Source organism: Jaculus jaculus, chromosome X, assembly GCF_020740685.1.
Source record: "Jaculus jaculus isolate mJacJac1 chromosome X, mJacJac1.mat.Y.cur, whole genome shotgun sequence".
NCBI classification, from domain to species: Eukaryota; Metazoa; Chordata; class Mammalia; order Rodentia; family Dipodidae; genus Jaculus; species Jaculus jaculus.
This window is the reverse complement of record NC_059125.1, coordinates 151,588,588-151,615,071: the sequence shown is the minus strand read 5'-3', so window position 1 is coordinate 151,615,071 and position 26,484 is coordinate 151,588,588. Positions and strand designations below refer to the sequence as shown.

The window sequence follows — 26,484 nt, the reverse complement described above, 5'->3', positions numbered from 1 at the left end:
TACTTTCCACAGGTTTTTATTGAGGGAACTGAGGGGCGGGCGACCCGGCCAGAGGGCTGAGGGCCCAGGAAAGGCACACAGCGGCGGTGGGGTCTCCCCCAGGGAGGGCTGGCCTGGCAGAGACAGTGCACCCTGTGACCCCTCTTTGGCACTGAGCTGGGAACATGGCACCCTCACTCCCGCCTGGAAGGTAGAGGGCACCCCCCAGTGGCAGCTGGCAGTGTAGGCTGGCAGAGGCCAGGTTTGGCACCAGAGGCTGGGCAGCCTGAAGGGACCGCCGGGCCACCTCCTGTGCTGGCAGGGTGCTCTAATTGGCAACGGAGACAGCTCTAAACAGGGACTCCAATAAATTAGGCTGTGGGAGAAGGCAGAGGGAGTGGTAGGGTCGAGGCTACATTCTTCTTGTGGCTCAGGGCGAGCACTGGGTCCTTCTGGGGGTTATGGCGAGGAAGGACAGGTTCAGGGTCTGACTCTGGACCCCATTTGGCTACTCCCATGGTGTACTGTGGGACGGGGCCTTTGACCACCCTAGGGGTTGCCTACAGGATCTTGGGGTCTGAGGAATCAAAGGGAATGACAAGGACTTGAGTGTCAGGAGGGATGCAACCCACAATCACCAGGCTTGCCGTAGACTCTGGCTGGTGACAATAAGGTGAGGAGTAGTGGGGGTCCCTGCTTGCTTCCTATGGCTCATCCATACTTGTATGGGGTCAGCACTGGGCCCCCTAAGCCCCACAACCCTCCCTAGAGAAAAGGACTTGCTGCCCTAAAAACAGGGCACAGTTCATGGAGCAGACCCCAGGGTGAGGCCAGGCTGGGAATGGGAAGCCACCACTCATATCCACTTGCCTGACGGTGGGGGTGATCAGGAAAGGATGGGAAGGTGGTCAAGAGGCCTGCGAGGGAAAGGCATGCAGGGCAACGGGGCAGGTCGGGAGCACGGGTACTGCTGCTTCCTTCATGTGATCCGATAGCCTGGGTCAGGCCGAGCTGGGGACCAAGTCCTGGTCAGCTTGGAATGCCAGGGCCTGGCAAGCTGGCTTCTGGGGGCTGCCCTGGCGCTGCGGCCTCCCCCAGGATCTGGCGGAGCTCCTGGAGGCGGCCCTGCATCTCGGGCATGCCGGCTAGCTGCTGCTCCAGCCGCTGCTTCTCCTCTGTCAGGCTCAGGCGGGCGGCTGAGTCTAGCTTCTCAAACTTCCAGCCTCCCTCTCCATCAAACTGCAGTAAGTGTGTATGGTACTTCCTGGCCGGCCAGGAGAGGAAGAGGAGGCTCTTTGCAGCTTCTCCCCACTTACGGTGGCAGTCCCACCCCCTCTCCCAAGAGCTGGTCTCAGGAGGCACCTACCAGAGAGAGGGCCGGTGGGTGATGGAGAGCAGTGCAATGCCCGCGTCCTTGGCAGCTTGGAAGATCTTGCCTTCTACGTCAATGCTCACAGCACTCGTGCACTCATCCAGGAGGGCGTACTTTGGCCTTGGAGGCAAGGGGATGAGGAGACGAGGCTTTGGACCCCCCATCACCCATCCCCTGACCTGCGTCCTGTGGCCGTGGCCAAGGGCTGAAGCTCCTCATGGCAGCTGCCTCCCTCTTACCTGAGACAACCATTTGTTCCCACTGCTGAGTCTAGATTGCCCCCAATACCTTTGAAGGCCACCCCAGGGCTCACCTGTGGTAGAACATGCGGGCCATGCCAATCCTCTGTTTCTCGCCCCCAGACAGGACATCCTTCCAGTCACAAACAGCTTCCCAACCTGGGCAGGAGGCAAGGAGCTCAGCTCAATTCAACAAGGGTCCAGAGGGTGTTGGGGAGAAGGCAGGGGAAAATGGAGTTGATGGACAAGTAGGACCTATGTGAGCCAAGAGGAGCAGCGCCAGCTAGGTAGTCCTGCTCTGTCTCCCCATCTGTCTGTGACACTTTAATAACTGCAAAAGATGTGGTAACAGAATTGTCTTCTGCCACAAAAGGTATGTTGCATTCCTAACCCCTAGTACCTCTGATGTGGAGAAAGAATTTACCCAGTGGTACTCAAGTTAAGATGAAATCATGAGTAGGCTCTGATCTAGTGTGACTGGTGTTTTTACACAGAGGGGACATGGAGACATGTGTAGAGGAAAGATGACATGAAGGGGCACAGGAAGATGGCTGGGCTACCCACAAGCTGAGGAGAGAGGTCCAGAGCGTATCAATTCCTCACAGTCTCATAAGGAGCCAAGCCCGACCACACCCAAATCTGTCTTCAGAATGCCAGAAAACACATTTTCTTGTGAAGATCCTGCATGTGTGGTACTTTGTCATGGCAGCCCCGGGACACTCCTGCAGCACTAACAGGGTGCCAACACTGCCTTCAGGGGGCAGCAGGGCAGAGAGTCCTAGGGATGGCTGGAATGCTCTCATCAGCAGGCCTGGGACACGCCTCATGGCCTGGTGCCAGCACCTTGTCAGGACTTGGGGCTGTCTGAGCATGTGAGGAGGGCGATTTGTCAGGATGGGCTGGCTGAAGTGGCACCTTTCCTCCTAGCATCCATTCTACCTTCCTGCAGGGCTAGAAGTTTTCTCAGAGAATGTGGCAGTACATAATCAATCTCACACTTAGCTTATAATCGTGGTGAGGTACAATTGCCGCACTGACTTCTAGCCAGTGGGATAGGGGTGTTACACACGTGGTAGCCTGTGGAACCTTCCTGGGAAGACAGAAGGCAAGTATCCTCTGCTTTCCCCCTCCCACTTCTTCCATCCTGTGGTCTGGGACTAATGTGAAGGTTGGACATGGGGCTGTATTGGATCCTGAGGTGACAGCAGGAATGGAGTAAACACACAGCAGGTGACTTGGCAGACTAGCTGGAGCAGCCTCCCTCCACCATGGCCTGTTTCTACTGGAAACACAGCACACAGTGGGATAAACTGGATCATCGTGCTGCTGTTAAAGCCGAACCCAATCCTAACAGGTTGCAATGGTTGGCCACAGGCCCTAGACATCCGTGGGGCCACAGAAGACAGGAGGGGTGCCATGGTCCTTGGACAAGCCTTTTTTTCTTCTCCCAAACACATTCTCTTGGCAGCTGTCCTTCTCTCTGAATGGTCTTTCTGGAGTCACTCTGAGTCTGTACTCTGCATCTACATGCCAAGCCTCCATGTAAACAAAAAGCCTGTGCCCAGCGAGCTGACCCCACCTAGAGGAGGGCCATCTTGCTGAAATGAAATCAGATCTGTCACAGCCCTGCCTGAAGCCTCTCAGGGTTTCTGGCACCTCAAAGGGGCAGCCCAGAAGTCCCTCTATGAGCTCCTTGGCCCAAGCCCTGGATACACCCTGCCCTGCTGTCTCCTGGCTCCCAGGTAGGGGTGACTGATCTGGGTTCTTCAGGGCTTGCTCAGACCTATTTTCTGACAGAGGGAGTCCTTGGCACCCAGTGTACTAGAAGTCCTCTTTTCTGACACACTCATGGGACTCCAGCCACCTGCTGATTGACCTTTCCTGGTAGGCAGGGCTTGGGCTCCCAGCAGGTACTTTAGACTCCTGGATACTGAGATAACCCTTATTCCCTGGGGCTGGGGGAAGAGGCCCTCATGGGTAGGACAGAAGAGTCTCACCATCAAGGTCCGCCCCTACCTCCCTCCCGCTGCAGGATGTGGTGGAGATGCACGATATTCAGAATGGCTTCCAGCTGCTGCTCTGAGTAGCCCTTCCTCCGCATGTCCTTCACCGAGTCAGGGTAGATCACCTGGTCACGCAAGGAGCCCACGGACATGTAGGGCCTGTGGGAAAGCTGTATGTCTACCAGGAGCAGAGTAACCGTTTCCCAAAGGGGCTCTGTGTGCAAGTGGGCTCTGGGGTGGCCCTGACTACAAAGACTTCTAAGTGGTGGGCACACCACAGCCAGGTATCCACCCCACTGACACCCACTGACATGCGCCTATTCACACACATGCAATGTGCATGCACAAAGCATGTGTACCCTTCATTTGTGGGCAGGAGTGTGAGAACCCCCACCTGATCCGAGACAGACAAGTGACTGGTTGGGGCCCCTTGCTAGTGACATCTGGTGCAGCATCTAGGCACCCTCTCGTTAGGGGCAGATCCTCCCACCGCCCAGGTGGAAAGAGGTGGGGAATGCAGAACAGGTCTGCTCACCTCTGAGGGATATAGAACATGCGCTGGGGTGGGGGCTTGTAGAGCACACCGCCGTAAGTGGGCCATAGCCCACCCAGGATCCGGAACAGGGAGCTCTTGCCACAGCCGTTGGGGCCTGTGATGAGCAGGTGCATGCCTTCTTCCACCTGTGGAGACAGCAGGCCTTGGCACCCAGGGCTTCGGCCTCCCTCCCCACACCCTGGATCCCCGGGCCTCCCGCCCAGTCTCAGAAAGCTCTCGACATCTGAGGCTGACAGGTGGTCAGGGTCTTGCTGTGCTGCCTGGGCTCACCTGGGCCTCACACTCTTCCTCTGCGGCCTCTCAAGTGCTGGGATTTTCCCACCGTGTCCATCCCTGATCACTGGGTAAGTGACTGCAGGGCCAGAGGGATGGGGCCCAGTGTCCAGAGCCCTAGCCAAATGCCTAGCTCAGGACACAGGGAAATGGACAAGGCTCAGACCTGTCCCTTAGGGCCCCAACATGTCCAGAGAACACAGGGCCAACACAAAAGGAAAGGTTTCTTCTAATACAGTTGAAGGAGTAGGTGTGTCCCAGGGCAGGCTACATAGTCCCCAGTCCCGCCTGACCCCCTCTCACTGGGATCCAAGTGCAGTGCCAAGCACTTCAGCCCCTTGGGGACTAGCTAGGGAAAGGCACTTCCTTTTACATTTCTAGATGCCGAGGCCAACTCTGTTCTATGGTCTGCTCTGCCTTCAGGTACTGGGGGCCATGCAGAAGCTTAGCACCAAAGACCTTAATGTAGCTGAGCACATTATTGGTTCTGGAGTTCTGGCAGAGGTGGCAGGTGGTAGGAAGAGGTCAGTGCAGGAGGCTCTGCCCTGACCCATTAGAGTCTCACTTGGCACAAGGATATGGGAGAGATAGGCAGAGATAGCAAGGCCGGCACCAGTACCATCCCCCTTAGCCCCTTCTCTCTCTCTCTCTCTTTTTTTTTTTTTTTGGTTTTTCGAGGTAGGGTCTCACTCTGGTCCAGGCTGACCTGGAATTAACTATGCAGTCTCAGGGCGACCTCGAACTCTCAGCGATCCTCCTACCTCTGCCTCCTGAGTGCTGGGATTAAAGGCGTGCGCCACCACGCCCGGCTCTTAGCCCCTTCTCTTTCAGTGTGCTTCCCTATCTGTGAGAGAGAACACTGCACTGGGCTCTTGGGAAGATCCAAGATCTTGGCCTTTTGGTTACCCTCAGGCAGTGTGATGGGTTGACCGGTGCCCTGAATGCAGGTGTTGAATTCAGAGAGGTGTCTGCCATTGCAGGTACAATTTGCTGTCTGAACGTGAAGGCACACTGGAGTGGGACAAGTCCAGCATGATTGGGGTACTTATAAGGAGGGGGATTTGAACAACCGCAGGAAAAGGGGAGGCATGTGTGAACTGGGGGCAGAGAGCAAGGTGATGAGCAGAAGCCCAGGAACACTGAGGACTGCTTAGCAAACCAGAAGCTGGGCAAGGCCTAGGAAGGAACCCATCCTTCCCACTTGTTTCGAAAGGGTCTCATGTAGCCCAGCTTGGCCAAGAACGACTTGGAACTCCTGACGCTACTGTTTCTACTCACCCCTACCCCAGTGCTGGGATTAAAGGCATGCACCACTATGCCTGGTACATTTGTATGGGCAGAATCCAGAGCCTTTGTGCCTGCTGGACAGGCACTCTACCCAACTGAGCTACATCCCCAGTTCCCATCTTGCTGACTAGAGTTCTGGCCTCTGGAACTGGAAAGTACTCCATTTCTGGGATAAAAGCCACTGTCTACGGGGTTTGGTTAGGGCAGCCACTGGCTGGACCCTTACTGTTGCGGGACCAATGACTGATGATGCTGAGGGGCAGGAAGGATTGAAGCTGTCTGAGGCAATCAAGCCCTGTTCTTCTAGCTGCCTCCTTGTCAGCTTTGGTCTAACCAGCTGTTCCCTGCTCATCCAGGCCTTAGTTTCCTTGGGCTTCCTGGGACCAGCATGGAAACCCTCCAGCTTGGATGTATCAGCCATGGGCTGTTGCTCCAGCCTCCAGTCACCATGCCAGGGTGATAAGGGACCACAATGCTTGCTTGTGTGCGTGACACATGCCTGCCTCCACTGTTCTCAAGGATTTCGCCCCTCACCCTCCTCTCTATTCAAGGCCCCTCAGCATATGAAGGCAGGGACCCCAGCACTCCTACCTCTGTTTGCCTCTTTACTGCTTCTTCTCTTGCCAGGACATGGCAGGCACTAGCCCCTTGTTTCTACCTGCCCATGTGGTGAAGCTTGACTGCACCTCCACTGCCCCCAGAATGACAATAACCCTTTCTGTGGCTTTTTCCTGTACTCGGGATGATAGTCTAACTAGAGACTTTTGTAACTCTTCCTGAGGGCAGCCCCCTCCCTGGATCCTAGGTTTCTCAATACCTAGCCTAAAGTTCAGGGCAGCCTGGGGGAAATAAATGAATGATCAGACCAGGAACACTTGGGTAACCCTTGAACGATGCTGATAATTGCGAGTCTCTTTTATCAGCTCTTATTATATTGCCCCAGAAGTTGGAGTCAGAGACATGTTGGTCTCTCTGTCTGACCTTGGTCTATGTGCCACGCAGACCTGGGGACAATGGCTAGCACAACAAGGCAGGAGGCCAAAGGCTGGGGCACCTAGAATATGTACCCTGGCCCTAGTTACGTGGTCTGGTCTGGTCAGCACTTAGGGTCGGGAACTGCTCTGCCACTTGACTTTACCTTGATGTTGAGGCTGGCCACCACCACCTCTCCTGTGGGTGTGATGATGGGGATGTTCTCACAGATGATGCCCTGCTCCACATCCACCACCTGGCCTACACAAGGAAGGAGAGCAGTGTTGTACAGCTTTTCCTGTGCCCTTGGATACCCACCCCTGCTCTTTGGGAACAGGCCTAGCCAGCCCCAACAGCACACCTGTGGCTTCCCAGTGTGTCCAGGACTCTGTGGGAAAACAGCTAAGCTTTCCAACAAGCTGACACCCCCAGAGTCAAATACCACAGCCTAGGCTGCCACCCTTTGGTCCTCTGGAAGTGGAGGTGCTGAGTAGCTACTCCTACCCTCCAGCCTCCCTTCTGGCACCATCTTAAAGGCAACTTCAATATCTGGGTCCCTCTTTTGCAGTCTGACCTTAACTTCCTGTAGCTGGCAGCTGGCTACACTCTCTTGGGCTTGCATGCTATCTTGATCTCTTTTTTTCTTTTCTTTTCTTTTTTTGAAACAGGGTCTTTATAATATAGCCCAGACTTCTGTGTAGCCCAGGTTGGCCTTGAACATGTGGCGATTCTCCTGCTTCAGCCTCCCAAGTGCTGGGATTATAGATGTGTGTCACCACACCTGGCTTTATTAAAAGTTCTATTTTCTAGGGCTGGAGTGATGGCTTAGTGGTTAAGGCACTTGCCTGCGAAGCCTAAGGATCAAGGTTTGATTCTCTAGGTCCCACATAAGCCAGACGCACAAGTTGGTACATGTATCTGGAGTTTGTTTGCAGTGGCTAGAGGCCCTGGTGTGCCCATTCATTCTCTCTCTGTATGTCTCAAATAAATACATAGAATAAATATTTTCAAAAAGTTCTATTTTCTGCTGGGCATGGTGGTGCACACCTTTAATCCCAACACTTGGGAGGCAGAAGTAGGAGGATCGCTGTGAGTTCAAGGCCAGCCTGAGACTACCTAGTGAATTCTAGGTCAGCCTGGGCTAGAGTAAGACCTTCCTTAAAACACACACACACAAAAACAAAACAAAACAACAACAACAATAGCTTCTTTTTCTTTGCAGAGCTAAAGACTTAACTGAGAACTCTACTACTGAGCTACAACCCCAGGCCCCACTGCCTTGATTTCTCTGGCCACCCTGAGCGGTGTGTGATCTGCTGCTCACAACTCCTTCTTTCTTAACCAGTACCCCGGGCAAAGAGCTTTAGGACAATGAATCAGCAGCTGGGCTGGCATTACCCTTCTGGAAGCAACCCTCTTCAGGAACTCATTTCACCCTAAGGAAGTCCTTAATGACCTTGCTGGAAGCTCTCCCCTTCTAGCTGGCCTGCGCCAGGGTACATAGTGACCTTGAGTGTCACGATGGGAATGGGAAGGTGGCAGGTAGAAAGGCAGTGACACCTTACCTTGAATTTTCAAGGGACCCTCCACACGGACACCAGATCGTACCAGGGCTCCAGTCCCAGCGTGAGCGTCTTCAAACTCCCCTGGCCTCTTGAAACGACAGTGCTGGACATCTTCAAATACCTGGAACATCTCGTGTACCCGGGCGGTGTATCCAGCCAGCTCTGTCACCTATAAGGAGATCGTGAGCCCAAATCCAGCCAGCTCAGGGGTGGGGGAACAGGCAGAGTGGAGGATACACTGTGGTTACCTCCTTGTAGGATGACATGATCCGCTCGGTGGCATCTGCAGCAGCCGTGAGGAGGTTGCGGGCGATGGTGAAGGCTTCTGTTCGCTCACTCACCAGCTCCTCTTCCTTCTTCTCCAAGGCTGCTTTCTTCATGGCCTCTGAGTCTGCAAGCCGAGGCGGGGGTAGGGGAGAGAACCACCAAAGGAAAGATTAGTCTCATACAAACCAGGACAGCCAGGTGTACAGACACACATAGACAGCTGCACACACATGTATCCACACACAAATGTGCACGCGCATCCCTCATCTAATACCACAAATGAAAACTAATTCATGGGAGAAAATGAGTAAAGCTTGACCTTGGATATGATTTCTTAGATATGACACCAAAAGCACAAGCAAGTAAAGAAAAAAACAGATCACTGCAACTTCAAAATTCTTTGGAGCACCAAAGGACTTCCTCACAAAAACGCAAAGAGAATATACACACTGGGAAAGAATACTTGTCAACCAACTACCCGGTAAAGGTTATGGTCCTCAGACGATACAAAACTTTTCCAGGCTGAGGAGATGGCTCAGCAATTAAGGCACATGTTTGCAAAGCCAGCCAGCTGGGGTTCGATTCCCTAGTACCCATGTAAAGCCAGACACACAAAGTGGCTCATGCTTCTGAAGTTCATTTGCAGTGGTACGCTGGTATTCCCATTTTGTCTCTCTCTCCTTACGAATAATAAATAAAGAAAGGCTTAAGTAACAAGTGTATTATCCACTTCTTTATTTCAAAACAAAACACCAAAAAAATTTTTCCTAGCCTGGCGTGGTGGTGCATACTTGTAATCCCAGCAGTTGGGTGGTGGAGAAAAGAAGATATTGAGCTCAAGGCCAGCCTGTGCTTAATGAGAACCTGTCTCAAAACAAAACAAAACAAAACAAAACAAAACAAAACAAAACAGGAGCAAGGTGTGGTGGCACATGCCTTTAATCCCAGCACTTGGGAGGCATCGGGAGGAGGTAGGAGGATTGCCATGAATTTGAGGCCAGCCTGAGACTACATAGTGAATTCCAGGCTAGCTTGGGCTACAGCAAGACCCTACCTCGAAAAACCAACCAAACCTGGCTGGAAAGATTTCTCAGTGGTTAAAGATGCTTGCTTATAAAGCCTGATGGGGGCTGGAGAGATTGCTTAGTGGTTAAGGTGCTTGCCTGTGAAGCCTAAGGACCCAGGTCCAATTCTCCAGGTCTCACATAATACAGATGCACAAGGTGGCACATGCATCTGGAGTTCATTTGCAGTGACTAGAAGTTCTGGCATGCAAATTCTCTCTCTCTCCCACCCTCTTTCTCTCTGTCTCAAATAAAAATAATTAAAAAATTAAAGCCTGATAGCCCAGGTTCAATTCCTCAGTGCCCACATAAAGCCAGATATACAAAGTGGTACATGCATCTGAAGTCCATTTTCAGTGGCAGGAGGCCCTGAAACATCCATTTTTTTTCTCTCTCTCTCAAATAAATAAGTAAATAAATAAATAAAAAAACCTTTCTCCAATCAAACAGCAGGCAAAGGGATCCAAATAAGATATATAAGTGAAAGCTGGGTATGGTGGTACACACATTTAATCCCAGCACTAGGGAGGCAGAGGCAGGAGGATCACTGTGAGTTCCAGGCCATCCTGAGACTACATAGTGAATTCCAGACCAGCCTAAGCTGGAGTGAGACCCTATCCCAAACACACACACACACACACACATATAAAATATAAATAAATGAATTGGGCATGATAAGAAACACCTGTCCTGTAATTCTAGCATTCAAGAGGCTTAGGCAGGGAGACTGTTATGAGTGTGAGGGTCAATATGAGCTACTGTATATGACTTTTCAAAAAAAAAAAAAAAAGACAGGGCTGGGGAAATGGCTCAGCAGTTAAAGGTGCTTGCTTTCAAAGCTTGCCAACCTAGGTTTGATTCTCCAGTACCCACATGAAGCTAGATGCACAAAGTGGAGCATGTGTCTCATGTTCATTTGCAGGAGCAAGAGGCTCTGGAATGCCCATACTTCTCCCCACCTCAAGTAAATACATCAAAATAACAAAATGTAGCTGGGTAGGGAGGCAGAGGTATGAGGAGTTTGAGGCCACCCTGAGGCTACATAGTGAATTCCAGGTCATCCTACCTCATAAAACAAACAAACAAAAAACCCACAAAAGACATGGACATGAAGGTCTGAGAGAGCCTTATTTACCCTGCTGGATTTCCCAGCATGCTTGTAAACAGCTTAGTGTGGCCACACACACCTGTAACCCTAGTCCTCTTGGGTGGAGACTAGAGAATTGCTGAGACTTACTGGTCAGCCGATCTGACCCAAAACTGCAGCTCCAGGTTCAATGAGAGACTCTGTCTCAAAGAAATACTCAGATGAGTAATAAAAGTACCTAATATACTCCTCTGGCCTTCATCTGCCTGCACATGAAGCACAAACATCTACACACTTGCACATACACACTATAGTACATGCACATGCATGTGCACAGGCACGCACACACACAAACACACAAAGTCATATAAAGGGCAATAGGGTTATGGAAAGATGTTTGAAATCATTAGTTATTAGGGAAATCAAAGTAAACATTCCCAAGAGACAGCACCTCATTCTGATCAGGGTGACTGGAACAATAGGAGGTAAGAGCAGGCTTGGGCTGGGAAGACAGAAAATACTTTCTTGTAGTGCTGTAGAAAACTACCTGGAAGTTCCTCACAAAGTCAAGCAGTGAGTTAACCAGAAAATCCGGGAATTCTACCTGTAGCTATGTAGCCAGTAAAAACAAAAACATGAGCCCACACAGAAACTTGTATGGAATGTTAACAGCAGGGCTATTCATAAGAAACAAAAGGTGGAAATAACCTGCATGTCCACCAATGGATGAATGGATAATAACACTGTGGTACATCTTACAGAAGAATGAAACTAGATTCCTAACTCTCATTCCATACAGAAATCAATTCAAAATGACACAAAGACTTTAAGGTAGTTGGGTGTGGTGGTACACACCTGCAGCCTGTAATTTCAGCACTTGGGAGGCAGTTGCAGGAGGATCAGGAATTCAAGGCCAGTGTGGGCTACATTAGACACTGTTTCAAAAAAAAAAGACCTTGGGCTGGAGAGATGGCTTAGCGGTTAAGCGCTTGCCTGTGAAGCCTAAGGACCCCGGTTCGAGGCTCGGTTCCCCAGGTCCCACGTTAGCCAGATGCACAAGGGGGCGCATGCGTCTGGAGTTCCTTTGCAGAGGCTGGAAGCCCTGGCGCTCCCATTCTCTCTCTCCCCCTCTATCTGTCTTTCTCTCTGTGTCTGTCACTCTCAAATAAATAAATAAATAATTTTTTTTAAAAAAGAAAGACCTTAAAAGTAAGATCTGGGCCAGACGTGGTGGTGCTCACCTTTAATCCCAGTACTTGGGAGGCAAAGGTAGGAGGACCGCAGTGAGTTTGAGGCCACCCTGAGACTACACAGTGAATACTAGGTCAGCTTAGACTACAGCGAGACCCTACCTTGAAAAACAAAAACAAAACAAAACAAAAAAGTAAGATCTGGGCTGGAGAGATGGCTAAGCAGTTAAGCACTTGCCTGTGAAGCCTAAGGACCCCGGTTCGAGGCTTGATTCCCCAGAACCCATTTTAGCCAGGTTTGCAGTGGCTGGAGGCTCTGGCGTGCCCATTGTTGCTCTCTCTCTGCCCCTTTCTCTCTCTGTTGCTCTCAAATAAATAGATAAAAATAAATATAAATATAAAAAAAGTAAGATCTGAAACTTTGAAATTGCTAGAGGAGTATTGCTTCTTGGCCTTTTGGGTCAGATCAAACTGCTAGAGGAAAACATTTCTAGGTATAGGAACAGGCAAAAACTTTCTGAGGACTCTAATATCACAAAAAATAATCCCATGAATTGACAAATGGGACTGGATGGAATTCAAATGATTCTAGTGCCATGTATGGTGGTGCACACCTTTAATCCCAGCACTTGGGAGGCAAAGATAGAAGGATTGCTGTGAGTTCGAGGCCACCCTGAGACTACCTAGTGAATTCCAGGTCAGCCTGGGCTAGAGAGAGACCCTACCTCAAAATAAAACAAAAAACGATTATAGCAAAGGAAACAATCACCAGGGTGAAGAGATAGTTTAGAGAATGGGAGAGAATCTTTGCCAACTATATGTTCAGTAGAGGACTGAGGTCTAGCATATATAAAGTTTTTAAAATTTATTTAATCGCATGCACATGCAAAAGAGAAAGAGGGAGAGCGAGAGAATGAATGGGCACGCCAGGGGCTCTAGCCACTGCAAATGAACTCCAAACACATGTACCACCACTATGTGCATCTAGCTTATGTGGGTACTGGGGAATGGAACCTGGGTCCTTAGGCTTTGCAGGCAAGCACTTTAACTACTAAGCCATCTCTCCAGCCCTAGCATATATAAAGTATTCAAAAGATTAAACACCAGAGATGGTGATATAGCTGGAGAGATGGCTTAGCAGTTAAGGCCTGCAAAGTCTAAGGACCCAGGTTCGATTCCTCAGGACCCACATAAGCCAGATGCACAAGGTGGCACGTGCATCTGGAGTTCATTTGCAGAGGCTGAAGGCCCTGACATGCCCATTCTCTCTCTCAAATAAATAAATAAATAAAACCAACTGAAAATGTAAGTACTATATGACCCCATTCCTGACTATATATCAGCCAAAGGACTTCTAATTCCTCCCACAGGGATACTTGCATATCTACGTTTATTACTGTATTATTTGTAAGAGCTATGAAATGGATCCATTCTAGATAACCATCAACAGATGAATGAAGAAAATGTGTGATCCAGCTGTGGAAAAAAAGAAAAAAGGAAAAGAAAAAGACCAGTATGAGGAAGTACAGAAACAAGAAGCAATTTGGTGACACAGGAGGCTGGATCCCTATGTTGGATGCTGCTATCACTTTGAATATATCTTCCAAGAGTTCATCCCCAAAATCATATTGATAAAAGTCATTCAGATAAGGTCATGAGAGTGTAGCCCAGCCATGTAATTGTTAGTGGCTTTGAATAACTAATACACCTGAGCTAACATACTTGCTTGTTGTGTCTCCTCCCCATGTGACTTCCTATACCATGTCTGATGCACTTCAAGGCTCTCACTAGATATGAGCAGAAGCCAGCTCTGGTCTTGGACTTCCCCAGCTTTGAGCATATGAACCAAATAAACTTCTATTCTTTGTGAAAAAAAAAAAAAAGAAAAAGAAAAAAAAGGAAAGAAAATGTCTAGGCGTGGTGGCACACACCTTTAATCCCAGCACTTGGGAGGCAGAGGTAGGAGGATCACCATGAGTTCAAGGCCACCCTGAGACTACCGAGTAAATTCCAGGTCAGCCTGAGCTATAGTGAGACCCTACCTCAAAAAACCATAAAGAAAAAAAAAAAAAAGAAAGAAAATGGGGAATATATACACAATCAAGCTTTATTTAGCCATAAAGAAAAATGAAAATAAAAATGAAGTTATATCATTTGCTTGAATGTGGGCACAAGTGGAAGTCATTATATTAGGCAAAATACACCAGACTCAGAATGTCAAATATCCCTTTTTCTTTTTTTGTTTATCGAGGTAGGGTCTCACTTTGGTCCAGGATGACCTGGAATTAACTATGTAGTCTCAAGGTGGCCTTGAATTCATGGTGTTCCTCCTACCTCTGCCTCCTGAGTGCTGGCATTACAGGCTTATGCCACCACGCCCAGCAAATATCACATTTTATCTCATTTGTGGATCCTAGATTTTACACACACACACACACACACACACACACAGAATCATTTGGGAAAAGGAAGGAGAGAAGTGGGGGATGAGAAAGGAGAGTATAATAAGGAGTGTGGTGCATATGGTCAAAATACATGATGCACTTGGATGGAAATGTCTTTATAATTCCCATTTCTATGTATATTGAATATATAATTTGAAAAAAGTCTAACTGGTCAAGAGAAAAGATTCAGTGGAGGGGGGATGTGAAAGAAGGAAAGGGAGGGTGGTGGGAAGGAATTATAATCATGGTCTATTGATTATATTTATGGAAGTTGTCAATAAAAAACATTAAAAAGAAATCATAGGCCATACATGGTGGTACATGCCTATAATCCCATCACTTGGGAGGTGGAGGCAGGAGGATCTGAAGTTTTAGATCATCCTCTGCTACATAGTTAGTTCAAGGCCAACTTGAGTATCAGCAACATAAAACCAAAAAGACATTATGCTATATGCATACACTGGAATTATTAGGCATCTATAAGAAGTAATGAAGGTCTGATTCATCTTCCAATGCAGATGAACCTTGATACAATTATGCTTGGCAAAAGAAGCCAGATTCCAAAGGTTATATGTCATATGATTCAATTTCTATGAAATATCTAGAATAAACAAACCCATAGAGATAGAAAGCAGAGAAGCAAGTACCAGGAACCAATGATGGATGATCAGGGCTGACTGATAATGAGTTTGGAGTTTCTTTTGGTGTGAACAAAAGGTCTTAGACTTAAGATAGTGATGACAGTTGTATAGCTGTGAATATATTAAAAACCCCTGAGGGACACTTTTTAGAAGGCTGAATTAGATGGCCTGTTAATCAACAGCACTGATTACAAAATGAGCAACTAAGCATCTAACTTTGTTTCTTGGCCCAAGGAGTTCCTGTCACCTAGCATGCGCCTGCCTATCCTCTGACACTGCCCTCCTGCAGTACATAGGGATTTCTCCATGCAGTGCCCTAACTTTGTCTCCTTCCTGACCTTGCTGTGATGTGTCTTCTCCCTCAAGCTCCCCTCTGGTTTCTAACTCCATGCCAATGGCCATCTGTTTACACCCCAATGCTGCTCTTGTCTAAAATTGCTTTCCTGCCATAGTCTAGACCCCACAACCAGGCCCTTCAAGTCCCCCTTGTTGACAGCTTGGGCTCCCTTGATATTGTGAGCCCACAACAGGGAAGGCTTTTATACAAAGAACCTACAAATGGTTGTGGGAATGGAGAGGAAGCTGGCTATGAGGGTCCTTTGGTGTGTGTGGGTAGGTAAGTAATAAGTGCCCACTGGGGAGTCACCAGGGGGACCTGTGGCTGAATTGGCAGGAAGGGGGTCTACACAGGGGCATATGTTGCCCTCAAGTGGAATGTCAGGGATAAAGGGGACAAGATGGACATTTTCGGGCCTGGCCTTGGAAACCAGAGTCATGAACAGGGGGTGTGGTCAGCATGAATCTTCGAAGTCTAAGCTGCCATCTGCCATCAAGGACACAGCCAGCAGCAGGGGTACCAGTCCTCCTTCCCCATGTAATAAGAGCTAGATGCTCAATGGGCCAAAAGGGAGGGGTCTGCAAGGCTTTATGGCCAGGACATGCTGGCAGCAACTAGCACCCTTCCTAGAGGCAGAGGCTCTTTGGTGCTTTGGGAAGTTAAGGCCTGGCAGCAGTGCAGGCTGCCATTGCAGGCCAGTATGACAGAGCTGATTGGAAATTTTCCCCAGGGGTTAGTGCCTACTTCCTCCCAGACCCTTCTGGAAGCATCACTGCTTGCTGCAGGCTCACTGTGGAAGGTGAAGAGAGAGAGCCCACAAGGAAGTGGCACACAAAGAGGGGCAGTGCGCAGGAGAGCAGCAAGGTAGGGCAAGGCCGGAAAGGTGTGCTGGTCACAGCAGGCCTGGCCTGGAGGCAGCAGTGGAGCAAAGCGAAGCTCAGGCGGAGAGAGGGACAGACTCAGAGGCAGACAGAAGAGAGCATTTCTGGCAGAGCACGTGGCACGTACAAAGAGTCTGAGGCCAAAGCCTGCCTGGTACTTCAGGAACAATGAGGAGGCCACTGGGACAGAAGTGGGGTGAGCAAGGGGAGTTGGTGCATTGTTCAAAGACAACAGGGTAGGAATAGTGCAGGGTCGGAGTGGGGGGCACAGCCAGTGTTCTTTGCCCAAGCTTCTTCTTCTTCTTGAGGGTGCTGCCATCACCCTCAAGCCTGGTACAGAAGCGGCTTCAAAAAGTCCTTCAGAGGAAGGAGTAGCACTTGTCGACTCCCAGAATTAAAGTTTGACTCCTGGCAAGGTTTTACTCACAGACGGACACAGAGAACTGAGGGGGGAGCCCCAAAGAGGAAATCAGTAGGGAGAGACTTGGGAGAGCCTTGTTTCTGAAGAAAGGGAAGTCAGATATACATACATACATATAGCTGGAAACTCTCTTAGGGCAGAACTGGATGAATTGTAACACCCTTTATAGCACAGCTGTGCTTTAAGGAAAGTAGGGAAAATTCCCAGGAGCAAAAAAGAGATGCAAGTAGCCAGGTGATCATAAGCAATTCCCAGAGGCAGGCAAGAAGAGGTCAGGAAGCCTTAGGGGCTTTGCCTGGGTCAAGGTGCACTGATCAAAAGGTCTCCTGTAAGAATGTGGAATTGTGTGCCTGGCATTCAGATGAACACTATCTCCAAACTCAAGCAACACTCTCTCTTACCCAAGCTGAGGCAACTTGAACATGGCCTTCCATTGGTTCACTAACCCTAGAGGGCTCTGTCGAAAAGAAAGCAGATATGTACCAGGTAATTAACTCTTCACAGGAACCCTCACAAAAGGAGATAACCTACCATATGTGAAGACCAGCAGACAGAAAATAAAGGTAGATTAGATCCTCAAGAACTTCGAGCCAAGTCATTGTATAGAGACTGGAATAAGTATGATTAATATGATAAATAGCATTAAAGAAACTGTTGGAGGGGCTGGAGAGATGGTTCAGACATTGGAGGCTCTTGCTTGCAAAGCTGGATGGCTTGGGTTCAATTCTCCACTACCCACATAAAGCCAGATGCATAAAGTGTCACCTGCATCTAGAGTTTGTTTCCAGTGGCAAGAGGCTTTGGCATGCCCAATGCAAATAAATACATAAAAATTTAAAAAGAAAAGAAGCTGTTAGAAAGATAAGCAAATGAGACACTTATAAGAAAAGTTTGAGGCTGGGCTTGGGGACACAAACCTTTAATTCCAGCACTCAGGAAGATCACTGTGGGTTTGAGGCCACCCTGAGACTACATAGTGAATTCCAGGTCAGCCTGGGCTAGAGTGAAAAACAAAACAAAACAAAACAAAAAAACAGTTTGACTCATCACTCAGGAGGCTGAGGTGGGAGGATTGTCCTGAGTTTGAGGCCAACCTGGAGCTACAGAATGTTTTCCAGGTCAGTCCAGACCAGTTGTTGTGGCACACAGCTGTAATCCCAGCACTTGGGGGGCTGAGGCAGGAGGATTGTAAATTTAAGGCCAGCCTGGGTTATGCAGTAAGACCCTGTCATAAACAAACACATAAACTCCAAGGTGTTAGTAATATAGCTAAGTGGTACAGTGTTTGTTTAACACGTACAAGGCCTTGGGTTTGATCCCCAGCAACCTAAAAAAAAAAAAATTTGCAATTTCTATGTGAAAAAGAAAAGCTCTATTAAAAAATTTCTATTTGAAGCAGAATCAAATACAACTTACAGTCACCTACAGAATTCATATTAGACATGGCTGAAGATCAAAAGGTGAACTGGAGAATTAATGAGAGGAAGATCAAAAGCCTTGATTATTTCAAAGATACACCAAGTCTGAAGCAGAACTAGCAGAAATTCATACCTAAATGCATCACAGTGAAACTGCAGCATGTCACAGAGAAAGAAGATTGCTCAGAGAGAAAATGCACATTACTTATAAGTCAACTGGTCAAAACTTTTCCAATAGTTAATGGAAGCAAGAAGACAGAGGGATATTGTAAAGGACTGGGAGAAAAACCACTGTCCTCTAGATTCCTATACCCTACCTACCTAATTTTAGCTCAGGAAGAAGAGTGAAATAAGAACATTTTCAGACAATGAAATTATTGAAACTGTCTCACAATGAAACCTTGCTGAAAGAACATTTAGCCCAGCCAGGCATGGTGGTGTCCACCTGCAATCCCAGCACTGAGGAGGCTGAGACAGAACTTGTCTCAAATCAAGCCAAACCACAACACAAAAGAATGAACTTTTGTTTTGTTTTGTTTTGTTTTTTGAGGTAGGGTCTCATGCTAGCCCAGGTTGCCAGGAATTCAGTATGTAATCTCAGGGTGGCCTTGAACTCACACCTCTGCCTCCTGAGTACTGGGATTAAAGGCGTGCGCCACCATGCCTGGCTAAGAATGAACTTTTGAAAGAAGTCTATCTGGAAGGAGATGGGAAAAGAAGAGAGTTGAGATATAAGAAGAGAAAGCTGAGCAGAGAAGTCCATACACATGAGAGTGAATTTACATACACACCTACTGGTTAAAGCAATAACTAAAGAATGAAAATCACATGAAAGGGGCTGGAGAAATGGCTTAGTGGTTAAGGCACTTGCCTGCAAAGCCACAGGACCCAGGTTCAATTCTCCAGACCCATGTAAGCCAGATGCACAAGGGGGAACACACATCTGGAGTAACTGGAGGCCCTGGCATGCTCATTTTCAATCCCTCTCTGCCTATTTCTCTCTCTCTCAAATAAATTAAAAAAAAGTAAAATATTTTATAAAAAGTAAAAAAAAAAAAAAAAAAAGAAAATCACATGAAAGCTGAAAGTGGTGGCACATGCCAATAATCCTAGCACTTAGGTGGGTAAGGAGTTCAAGGCTAGCCTCAGCTTCATAGTAAGTTCAAGGTCAGCCTGATCTACATAAGCTCCTATCTCAAAACACCAAACAAAAACCCCACTTAGGCCCAAAAGCAAGCAAACAGATAAACTGTAACACCCCATGAAACTCAACTTCAGGCTGGTCTGCAATGACAGGAGTAATGTGTTTTTTTTTTTTCTCCCAGGTACGTTATTTTAAGGTCTAGGAGGGAGCTCTTGACTAGCCTAGAAGTGCTTTCAAGAATGCAGTCTCTCTTGAAGCTACCCTTGGTGTGCATGTGCGGGCGTCTCTGGATTCCCTCTCAGCCTGCTCAGAAACATGTGAGTGTGCCCTCCCCCAGGTGGGAGAGCATACTATCACTTCTTGGTCTGCATGGTGGTTAGTCTGGGGTAACTTCTCACTTTAATTACAAGTGTGATTTTCCTCTGGGCTCTGAATCTACCACCAGTGTATCTTCCCTACCTAAGACCAACCACATGGGTGCTTTCTCTAACTCTAGGCCTGTTACCTGTGTAGTTACTCTAAACTCAGCAACCATGAGTGTAACTCTCTTCATTACTCATTTCTCCTCTGAATCTCCTGGTCTCTGCTTTGATATTTTCTCTCTGCTATTCCTCCTTAAGTCACCATTATTTGCTAATTTAACTTCTCTTATATGGATCTCATGAACTATGCTGTGTTTTCCACATAAGCCTGTTTCCCACTCCCCACGTGTTTAGCCTCACTTCCTAGACCACAATCTCCCTTAAATAACCCCACAATTTGTGATTTTCCCACAAATAAATGTAATAGTTTATAATTTTTAAAAATGAAGTCTCAGGAGCAACCACTGCAAGCGGAATGAATGAAATGCAAACCAATATAGTAACAGATGAGAAGAGAGACAATCTGACCACCGCCAAAATAACAGGCAGGGAAGGCTTCCCTCTCCTTCCAAAGGCCTCAGAGTGGAAACCTGGCAGAGCTGTTGTGTTGGGGAAACCAAGGCTGAGTGAGGAAGGGTCTCCCCCCAGGCACACCTCACCCCCATTTCCAGGTTACAATCGGGCTGAGGGTAGAGATGGGAAGGCAAGGCTGCACACACGTGGTAATGTTGCATACAGTACTCCTAAATTGTGGTCCTGGGCCTGGCCGAGTGGCGCCAAGGACCACAAGATGCATCAGAGAGAAAGGTGATGAGGAGCTCTAAGGAGAGCCTGACTTCTGGAAATCTCAAAGCCAGCAGGGCCTCAGTGTCCACAGTAGAATTGGCAGGTGGGCTGGCTGAGTTCTGAGCCCTTAGATGCTTAGTCCCCAAGAAGCTGCATGAAGACACAGGGCCCTGGCCCCAGCTCTCACCTGACTCTGAGTAGCCAGTAGCTGTGATGATGGGAACAGCCACCATGAGCAGGCCTGATGCACTCCACACATACTTCATGAGGAACTGCTCCAGCATGACATACCACAGGCGTTCTAGCAGGATGAGGTTGATCTGGGAGGCCAGGTCCCGGTAGGAGTGCTGCAGCAGTGCTAGCTCCACCTGCCAGGATGACAGAAAGGGAAAGGGAAAGGCCTTGTGGCAACTTCTGGTGTGGGGGGGGGAGGGTGGATGGCTGATGGTGAATGCCCAAGTGCTGCTCACGCATGCTATGCTCTTTGGTGGCTACAAGGCCAGGAGCACAGGGGCTGTGTATGCAGCAGGACCAAGTCAAGAACATGGGTGGCCGGCGGGGGAGGTATTACCATGGGATATTTTTTATAATTATGGAAAATGTTAATAAAAATTGTGAAAAAAAGAACATGGGTGGCGGTGGTAAAGGATTGCTTGACATCACAGCGCAGTTCCTGTCCCCTCTTCCAACTACCTCTCTAGTTGAGACACCACTCCCCTCTCTGTGCTTTGTTTGGGAAGTTTCTGGATATGGGCCCAGGGGTTTCCTTTCCTCTTCTACTGATCCCATTTTTTGCGTGTATGCATGTTCACGTGTGTGGATGTGCATGCACGTGTCTTCATGCATGTAAAAGCCAAAGGTTGATGTGGGGTATCTTCCTCAGTTGATCTCCACTTTATTCTTTGAGACAGGGTCTCTCTTTTTCCTTTTTAAATTCTTTTTATTTTAAAAATTATTTTTTTGGGGGAGAGAATTGGTGGGCCAGGGCCTTAGCCATGCCAGACACTTGTACCACCTAGTGGGTATGTGCAACCTTGTGCTTGCCTCACCTTTGTGTGTCTGGCTTATGTGGGCTCTGGAGAGTCAAACATGGGCCCTTAGGCTTTTCAGGCAAGCACCTTAACCACTAAGCCAACTCTCCAGCCCATCTTTTATCATTATTTTTTATTTTAGAGAGAGATGAGACAGAAAGAGAGAGAGAGAGAGAGAGAGAGAGAGAGAGAGAGAGAGAGAGACAGACAGACAGACAGACAGACAGAATTGGCACTGCAGGGCCTCAGCCATTGCAATCCAAATGCCAGATGCTTGCGCCACCTAGTGGGTATGTGAAACCTTGTGCTTCCCTCACCATTTGTGTGTCAGGCTTACGTGGGATCTGGAGGGTCAAACATGGGTCCTTAGACCCCACAGGCAAGTGCCTTAATTGCTAAACCATCTCTCCAGCCTGAGACAGGGTCTCTTGATGAACCCAGAGTGCACTAGTTTGGCTAGACTAGCCAACCAGTGAGTCCCAGGCATTCTGTCTCTGCCCTCCACTCCAGTGTTGGGATTACAGATGCCTGCCACCACATAAAGTTTATATGGGGGTGCTGGGGATTCAAACTTGGGTCCTTATGCTTGAGGAGCTACTTTTGCAGCCTTGAGCCCATTTTGGGGAGCTTCCTTCTAGCACCTTCCCACTTGAAAATCATGAGCAATAACTTTCTACTCTGAAATAAGCGAAGAGCAATGCAGGAGAGCAAACAGCAGTATACTTGGTTTTGTAAAACTCAAGCAGCAGTCTCTGCCTACCCAAGCCCAATTTCCTGCTACTTTCCCAGGGCTCCTTCCTGTGAGAAACTCATACTGCATTTCCCTGCCCAAACTAGGAGAGTATGTGCTCAAGTCTCAGAGGCCAGAGGGGCTGCGAAGTGCTCAAGGCAAGGTGGCCATGAAGTCTTGGACTGCCTGGCTCTGCCTTCCCATGCCTGACTGATGACAGCTGTCCAACCTAGCACTGTTTGCCAAGTACTTCCACTTCTCTCCATTTGACTGACACACTTCACTGCATGTGTATTCTCGTATCCACCATAGGACACCAGAAACCAGAGAGACCAAGCAATCACACTGCCTAAACATACCGAGCAGTGCAAGAATGTGGACTGCAATGGCAGGGTTATTAAGAGAACCAGATACTTGTGCGTGTGTGTGTGTGTGTGTGTGTGTGTGTGTGTGTGTGGTGCTGGGAACTGAATCTAGGGCCTTGTGCATGCTAGGAAAGCACTACCACTGAGTCACATCCCAGCCCTAGAGAAAGGGTCTGCCTTTCATTTTCTTCCTTTCTATTTTCTTTTTCTTTTCTTTTCTTTTTTTTTTTTGAAGAGAGGTCTCACTATATAGGCTTGGCTAGCCTGGAACTCTGTAGACCAGGCTGACCTCAAATTTGCAGTGATCCTCCTCTTGCCTCTGCCTCCAAAGTGGTGGGATTACAGGGATGCACCACCACACCTGGTTTTTGTTTGTTTGTTTGTTTTGTTTTTTCAAGGTAGGGTCTCACCCTGGCCCAGGCTGACCTGGAATTCACTATGTAGTTTCAGGGTGGCCTCAAACTCATGGAGATCCTCCTACTTCTGCCTCCTGAGTGCTGGGATTAAAGGTGTGTGCCCCACGCCAAGCATCATACCTGTTTTTTTAAAAATTAAATATATTATATTATATTATTTATTTGAGAGGGAGAAAGAGGGAGAAGGAGAGGGGGAGGGGGGGGGAGAAAGAAAGAGGTAGGGAGATAATGGGTATGGCAGGGCCTGCAGCCACTGCAAACGAACTCCAGATACATGCAGCCCCTTGTGCATCTGGCTTACATGGGTCTTGGAGAGTGGAACAGGGATCCTTTGGCTTTGTAACCAAACGCCTTAAGCACTAAGCCATCTCTCCAGCCCCCACACCTGTTTGTTTGTTTTTTAAAGCAAGTCTCACTCTAGTCTAGGCTGACCTGACACTCACTCTGTAGCTCAGGCTGGCCTCAATCCTCCTGTCTCAGTCTGAGAACCAGATTCTAATTTAAATGATACTAAATACTTGCTTTGTTCTCTCAAACAGGAGCTTGTGTGCACACATGTATGTAAGCAGCTGCATCTGAAATCCTGGTAAGAAAAGAATACTTCCTGTTTGCCCTCTAGCCATCCAGTCCCTTCTGTCCCAAACTACTGAGCTGAACCTAGTCTGTGTCCATAGGGACATTGTCCAGTAGGACTGGAGTGGGCCACATTCCTGCATAGCAAGAGCAATCCACCCAGGAAGTCACATCACCCCACACAGATTTTCAGTTTAGGCCTAAACAAGCAGGCCAAGGATGCACATAGGGCTCCTCAGTCTTGGCAAATGAAGTCTTTGCAAATGTGCTATTTCCTGAAACTAGTCTAGAGGAAGTCCTTCCAAACACCAGATTTCTTTTCTGCAGCGTGCCTGGATCTTTTCACATAGCTCAGCTTTCTTGAGGCTCAGTCTCTGGTTCCTGAAGTCAGAGAGCCTCCTTGAAGCACCCTGGTAATCCAGACTCGTGCCACGAGCTGGCAGCAGTGTCAGCCAAGGCTGACAGTGTAGCCATGGGTAATCTACCAAGTAGCTTACCCAAGGCCTTGGCTGTTTGCCAAGGCCCTACAGGCCGGCATTTGAGGTAAGAGGAAAACAGAGTTTTCTCCTAATCTGAAACCTGGCCAAGTCCAGGATACTCCTATTTGAAGAGTGCAGGGACAATCCTTTTAATCTAAGGGACAGGCCTGTTTCCCTACATGATAACACAGCTAATGAAACAAAGTATGGGGCAAGAGGCCACCTGACCCAGGGAACAGTCACAGTCTTAAGGAGATGGGTGCCTTTGTGCCCCGCCCCCGCCCCAGGCAAGGGGAACCGAAACCAGCTGCCAGAGCAGGGCCTTAGGCAGCTGCAATCCCAGGCATAAGGAAGAGGAGGGGCTGCTGTGAAATAAAGCTCGCATTGGCCTGAAGTAACCTTTTCCAGCACCAGCCAGCTCTGCTGGACCCAGCCCACCCGGTAGCCAGAGCTGAGTTCCTGGGACTCGGACGGAAGGGCGGCTACACTGGGGGCAGGGCCGCTGCGGGGTGTGTGTGTGTGTGTGGGGGGGGACAGGAAGCCTGTCCAGCCATGGTGGCGGCTGGGGCCAGGCATCCCTAGCCCTGAGACGCAGGAGCTAAGCCAGTTGCTAGCTAAGCTAGTTAGTCGCTAGCCTGGCATGCCTGAGGCTGCGGCAGGCTTGACCCAGAGCACCACCGCCGCTGTAGCCGCTGCTCATTAACTTCTGCTTGGGCTGAGTCATGCCCATAATGCCTGCAAGCCAGGCCAGCCAGCTCTGCCGGACGCCGGCCTTCAAAGGACTCAGAGATGCAGGGGATCGTACCCCACCGTCCCTGCTTCCAGATGGCAGGAATCGCTACCCTTCCCAGCTGGTTGCAGGAGTGGAACAAGCTGGAACACTAGTATCTCCAACTGCTAGGGCCCAAAGCACCAAGTCCAGGACAATTTCACCAAGAAAGCAGAAGTGGCCTGGAGGTTGCAGGCGGCCAGCAACTCTCCACCCAGTCTGCATCTAAGACTATGGCCACCCAAGGCCCATCTATCTCCAGGCCACCTTCGGTGGCCTACCCACATGTTCAGCATCAACCTCATCAGAGCCCAGGCTCTACTCACTCCTCATAGCTGGCTGGCCCCGGGCCTCCCAACCATCCCCTCTCGTACAGGCCAGCACCCCAACCTGCCCCACCTCGTGGCCCCCATAGAAGGCGATTTCCTCGGAGTTAGCCACCACACGAGAGTGCATGTAGCGCAGCTCTCCCTTTCGCCGTGCCTCCTCTGCCACCAGCTCCCCAAACTTGGGAGAGAAGGCGCGCAGCACGTTGGCCGTGAGGAACACCACGAGGCCAGCGATGGCCGAGGGCCAGGCCGTGCCAGCTCCACGGGAGCGGGCCGCTCGAAGCAGGGTGTAGGAAGTGACAGCCACGTCCAGGAGCGGCTTGGTCAGGTTGGAGTACAGGTGGGCTACAGACGCAGCAAAGGCCACCACATCCTCCGTCAGAGATTGGTCGGGGTTGCGAAGTCGCCCATCCATGTTGCTCACTCGGTAGTAGGTCTGCTGGGAGAAGTAGAGGCTGTAGGCATGGGCCACCAGACGGCTACGGAAAGACAGAGCCAGCTGGCCCTCCAGGTAGCGGATGGCACTGTTGACGAAGGTGGCTGGAAGGGCAATAAGGAGCCACTGCAGCAGCTGCCAGCTGAAGGCCCGAGGGTCCTTGCGGACGATGCAGCGGGCCAGCCGTCCATCCAGGCGGGCCACATACACCGACAGAAAAGTCCGGCTTACCAGGGCAGCCGAGTGCAGTGCCAGGAGCCCGGTCTCCCGGCACAAGACTTGGGGGAACAGTAGGCGCAGGAGCACCAGGAGCCGCTGCAGGAACACCCGGTTCATGCCAGCCTTGGCTGCTGTGGCCCCAGGGGCCTCTTGTGTGGGCTCCCCAGCTGGTACCTGAGGGCCCCTGGCAGGAGTGAGACACTGCCGCACCAGAGGGTAGATTTTGTGGACTCCATAGGCCGTGAGGGCCAGGACCACGGCCGTGCGCTTCAGCGTGGTCACCCGCGAAGACCGTGGAGTGGAGAGCACCGGCATGTCACCAGGGATGGTGGGCAGGCTGGGGACTGGGGCTGGTGCCCGAGGCTGCAGTCGAGGCAGGTACTGGAAGAGCTGTTGCTCTGCCCCCGGGGCCCGTTGTCTAGGCAACTGGAAACCTTGCAGTGGTCTGAGATTGTTGCTTTAGGTCCCCGAGGTGGTGCTGGGACCGTCTGGTGCGGTGGGCTCAGGGTCCTCCAGGGTCGTGGCCTCTTCAGGCAGGCCAGGTAGAGGGACCTCGCTTCCCTCTCCAGTTAGTCCCTTAGCCCCTGAGGTCAGAGCCTGGAGAGGTCTCGGGCAGAGAGGGTGTCTCTTCCCCTGCACCTCCTCCTGCTGCTCCTCCTCCCCCCGGGTGACGCCCCTTCCCGGGGCACCAGGCGTTTCTGTCTTCTCTGCAGCCCAGCAGAAGCCACGGAGACTTCGCCACTGGCCCAGAATCCCCGCCCGCCCCTCCGGGGGTGGGGGGGAGGGAGGAGGGGCGGGGGGCGGAGTCCGAGGAAGGGGCGCCCCGCCTCGTTCCCACTCTACGGTCGG

The 26,484-nt window shown here is 49.8% G+C and overlaps 1 protein-coding gene across 1 annotated transcript; it reads right to left on the bottom strand.

Annotated features, from left to right (window-relative positions):
- Abcd1 (ATP binding cassette subfamily D member 1) lies at positions 1-26,390 on the bottom strand. Its single transcript, XM_004672075.2, has 10 exons — positions 25,051-26,390; positions 20,476-20,656; positions 8,495-8,637; positions 8,247-8,415; positions 6,848-6,942; positions 4,129-4,274; positions 3,607-3,752; positions 1,665-1,749; positions 1,346-1,471; positions 1-1,243 (listed from the first exon to the last, which is right to left on the bottom strand). Exons 1-10 carry the CDS (start codon positions 25,948-25,950, stop codon positions 1,009-1,011), a joined length of 2,226 nt encoding a protein of 741 aa, XP_004672132.2. The 5' UTR covers positions 25,951-26,390; the 3' UTR covers positions 1-1,008.
- Positions 26,391-26,484: the final 94 nt, after the last annotated feature.

Excerpts from the sequence above, each read along its gene's own strand:
- Abcd1 (XM_004672075.2), bottom strand. The coding sequence starts at position 25,950 with ATGCCGGTGCTCTCCACTCCACGGTCTTCGCGGGTGACCACGCTGAAG. Across the intron at positions 20,657-25,050 it reads CCTTCTATGGGGGCCACGAG|GTGGAGCTAGCACTGCTGCA; the intron begins GTGGGGCAGGTT and ends TCATCCTGGCAG. Across the intron at positions 1,244-1,345 it reads ACCCACCGGCCCTCTCTCTG|GAAGTACCATACACACTTAC; the intron begins GTAGGTGCCTCC and ends CTGGCCGGCCAG.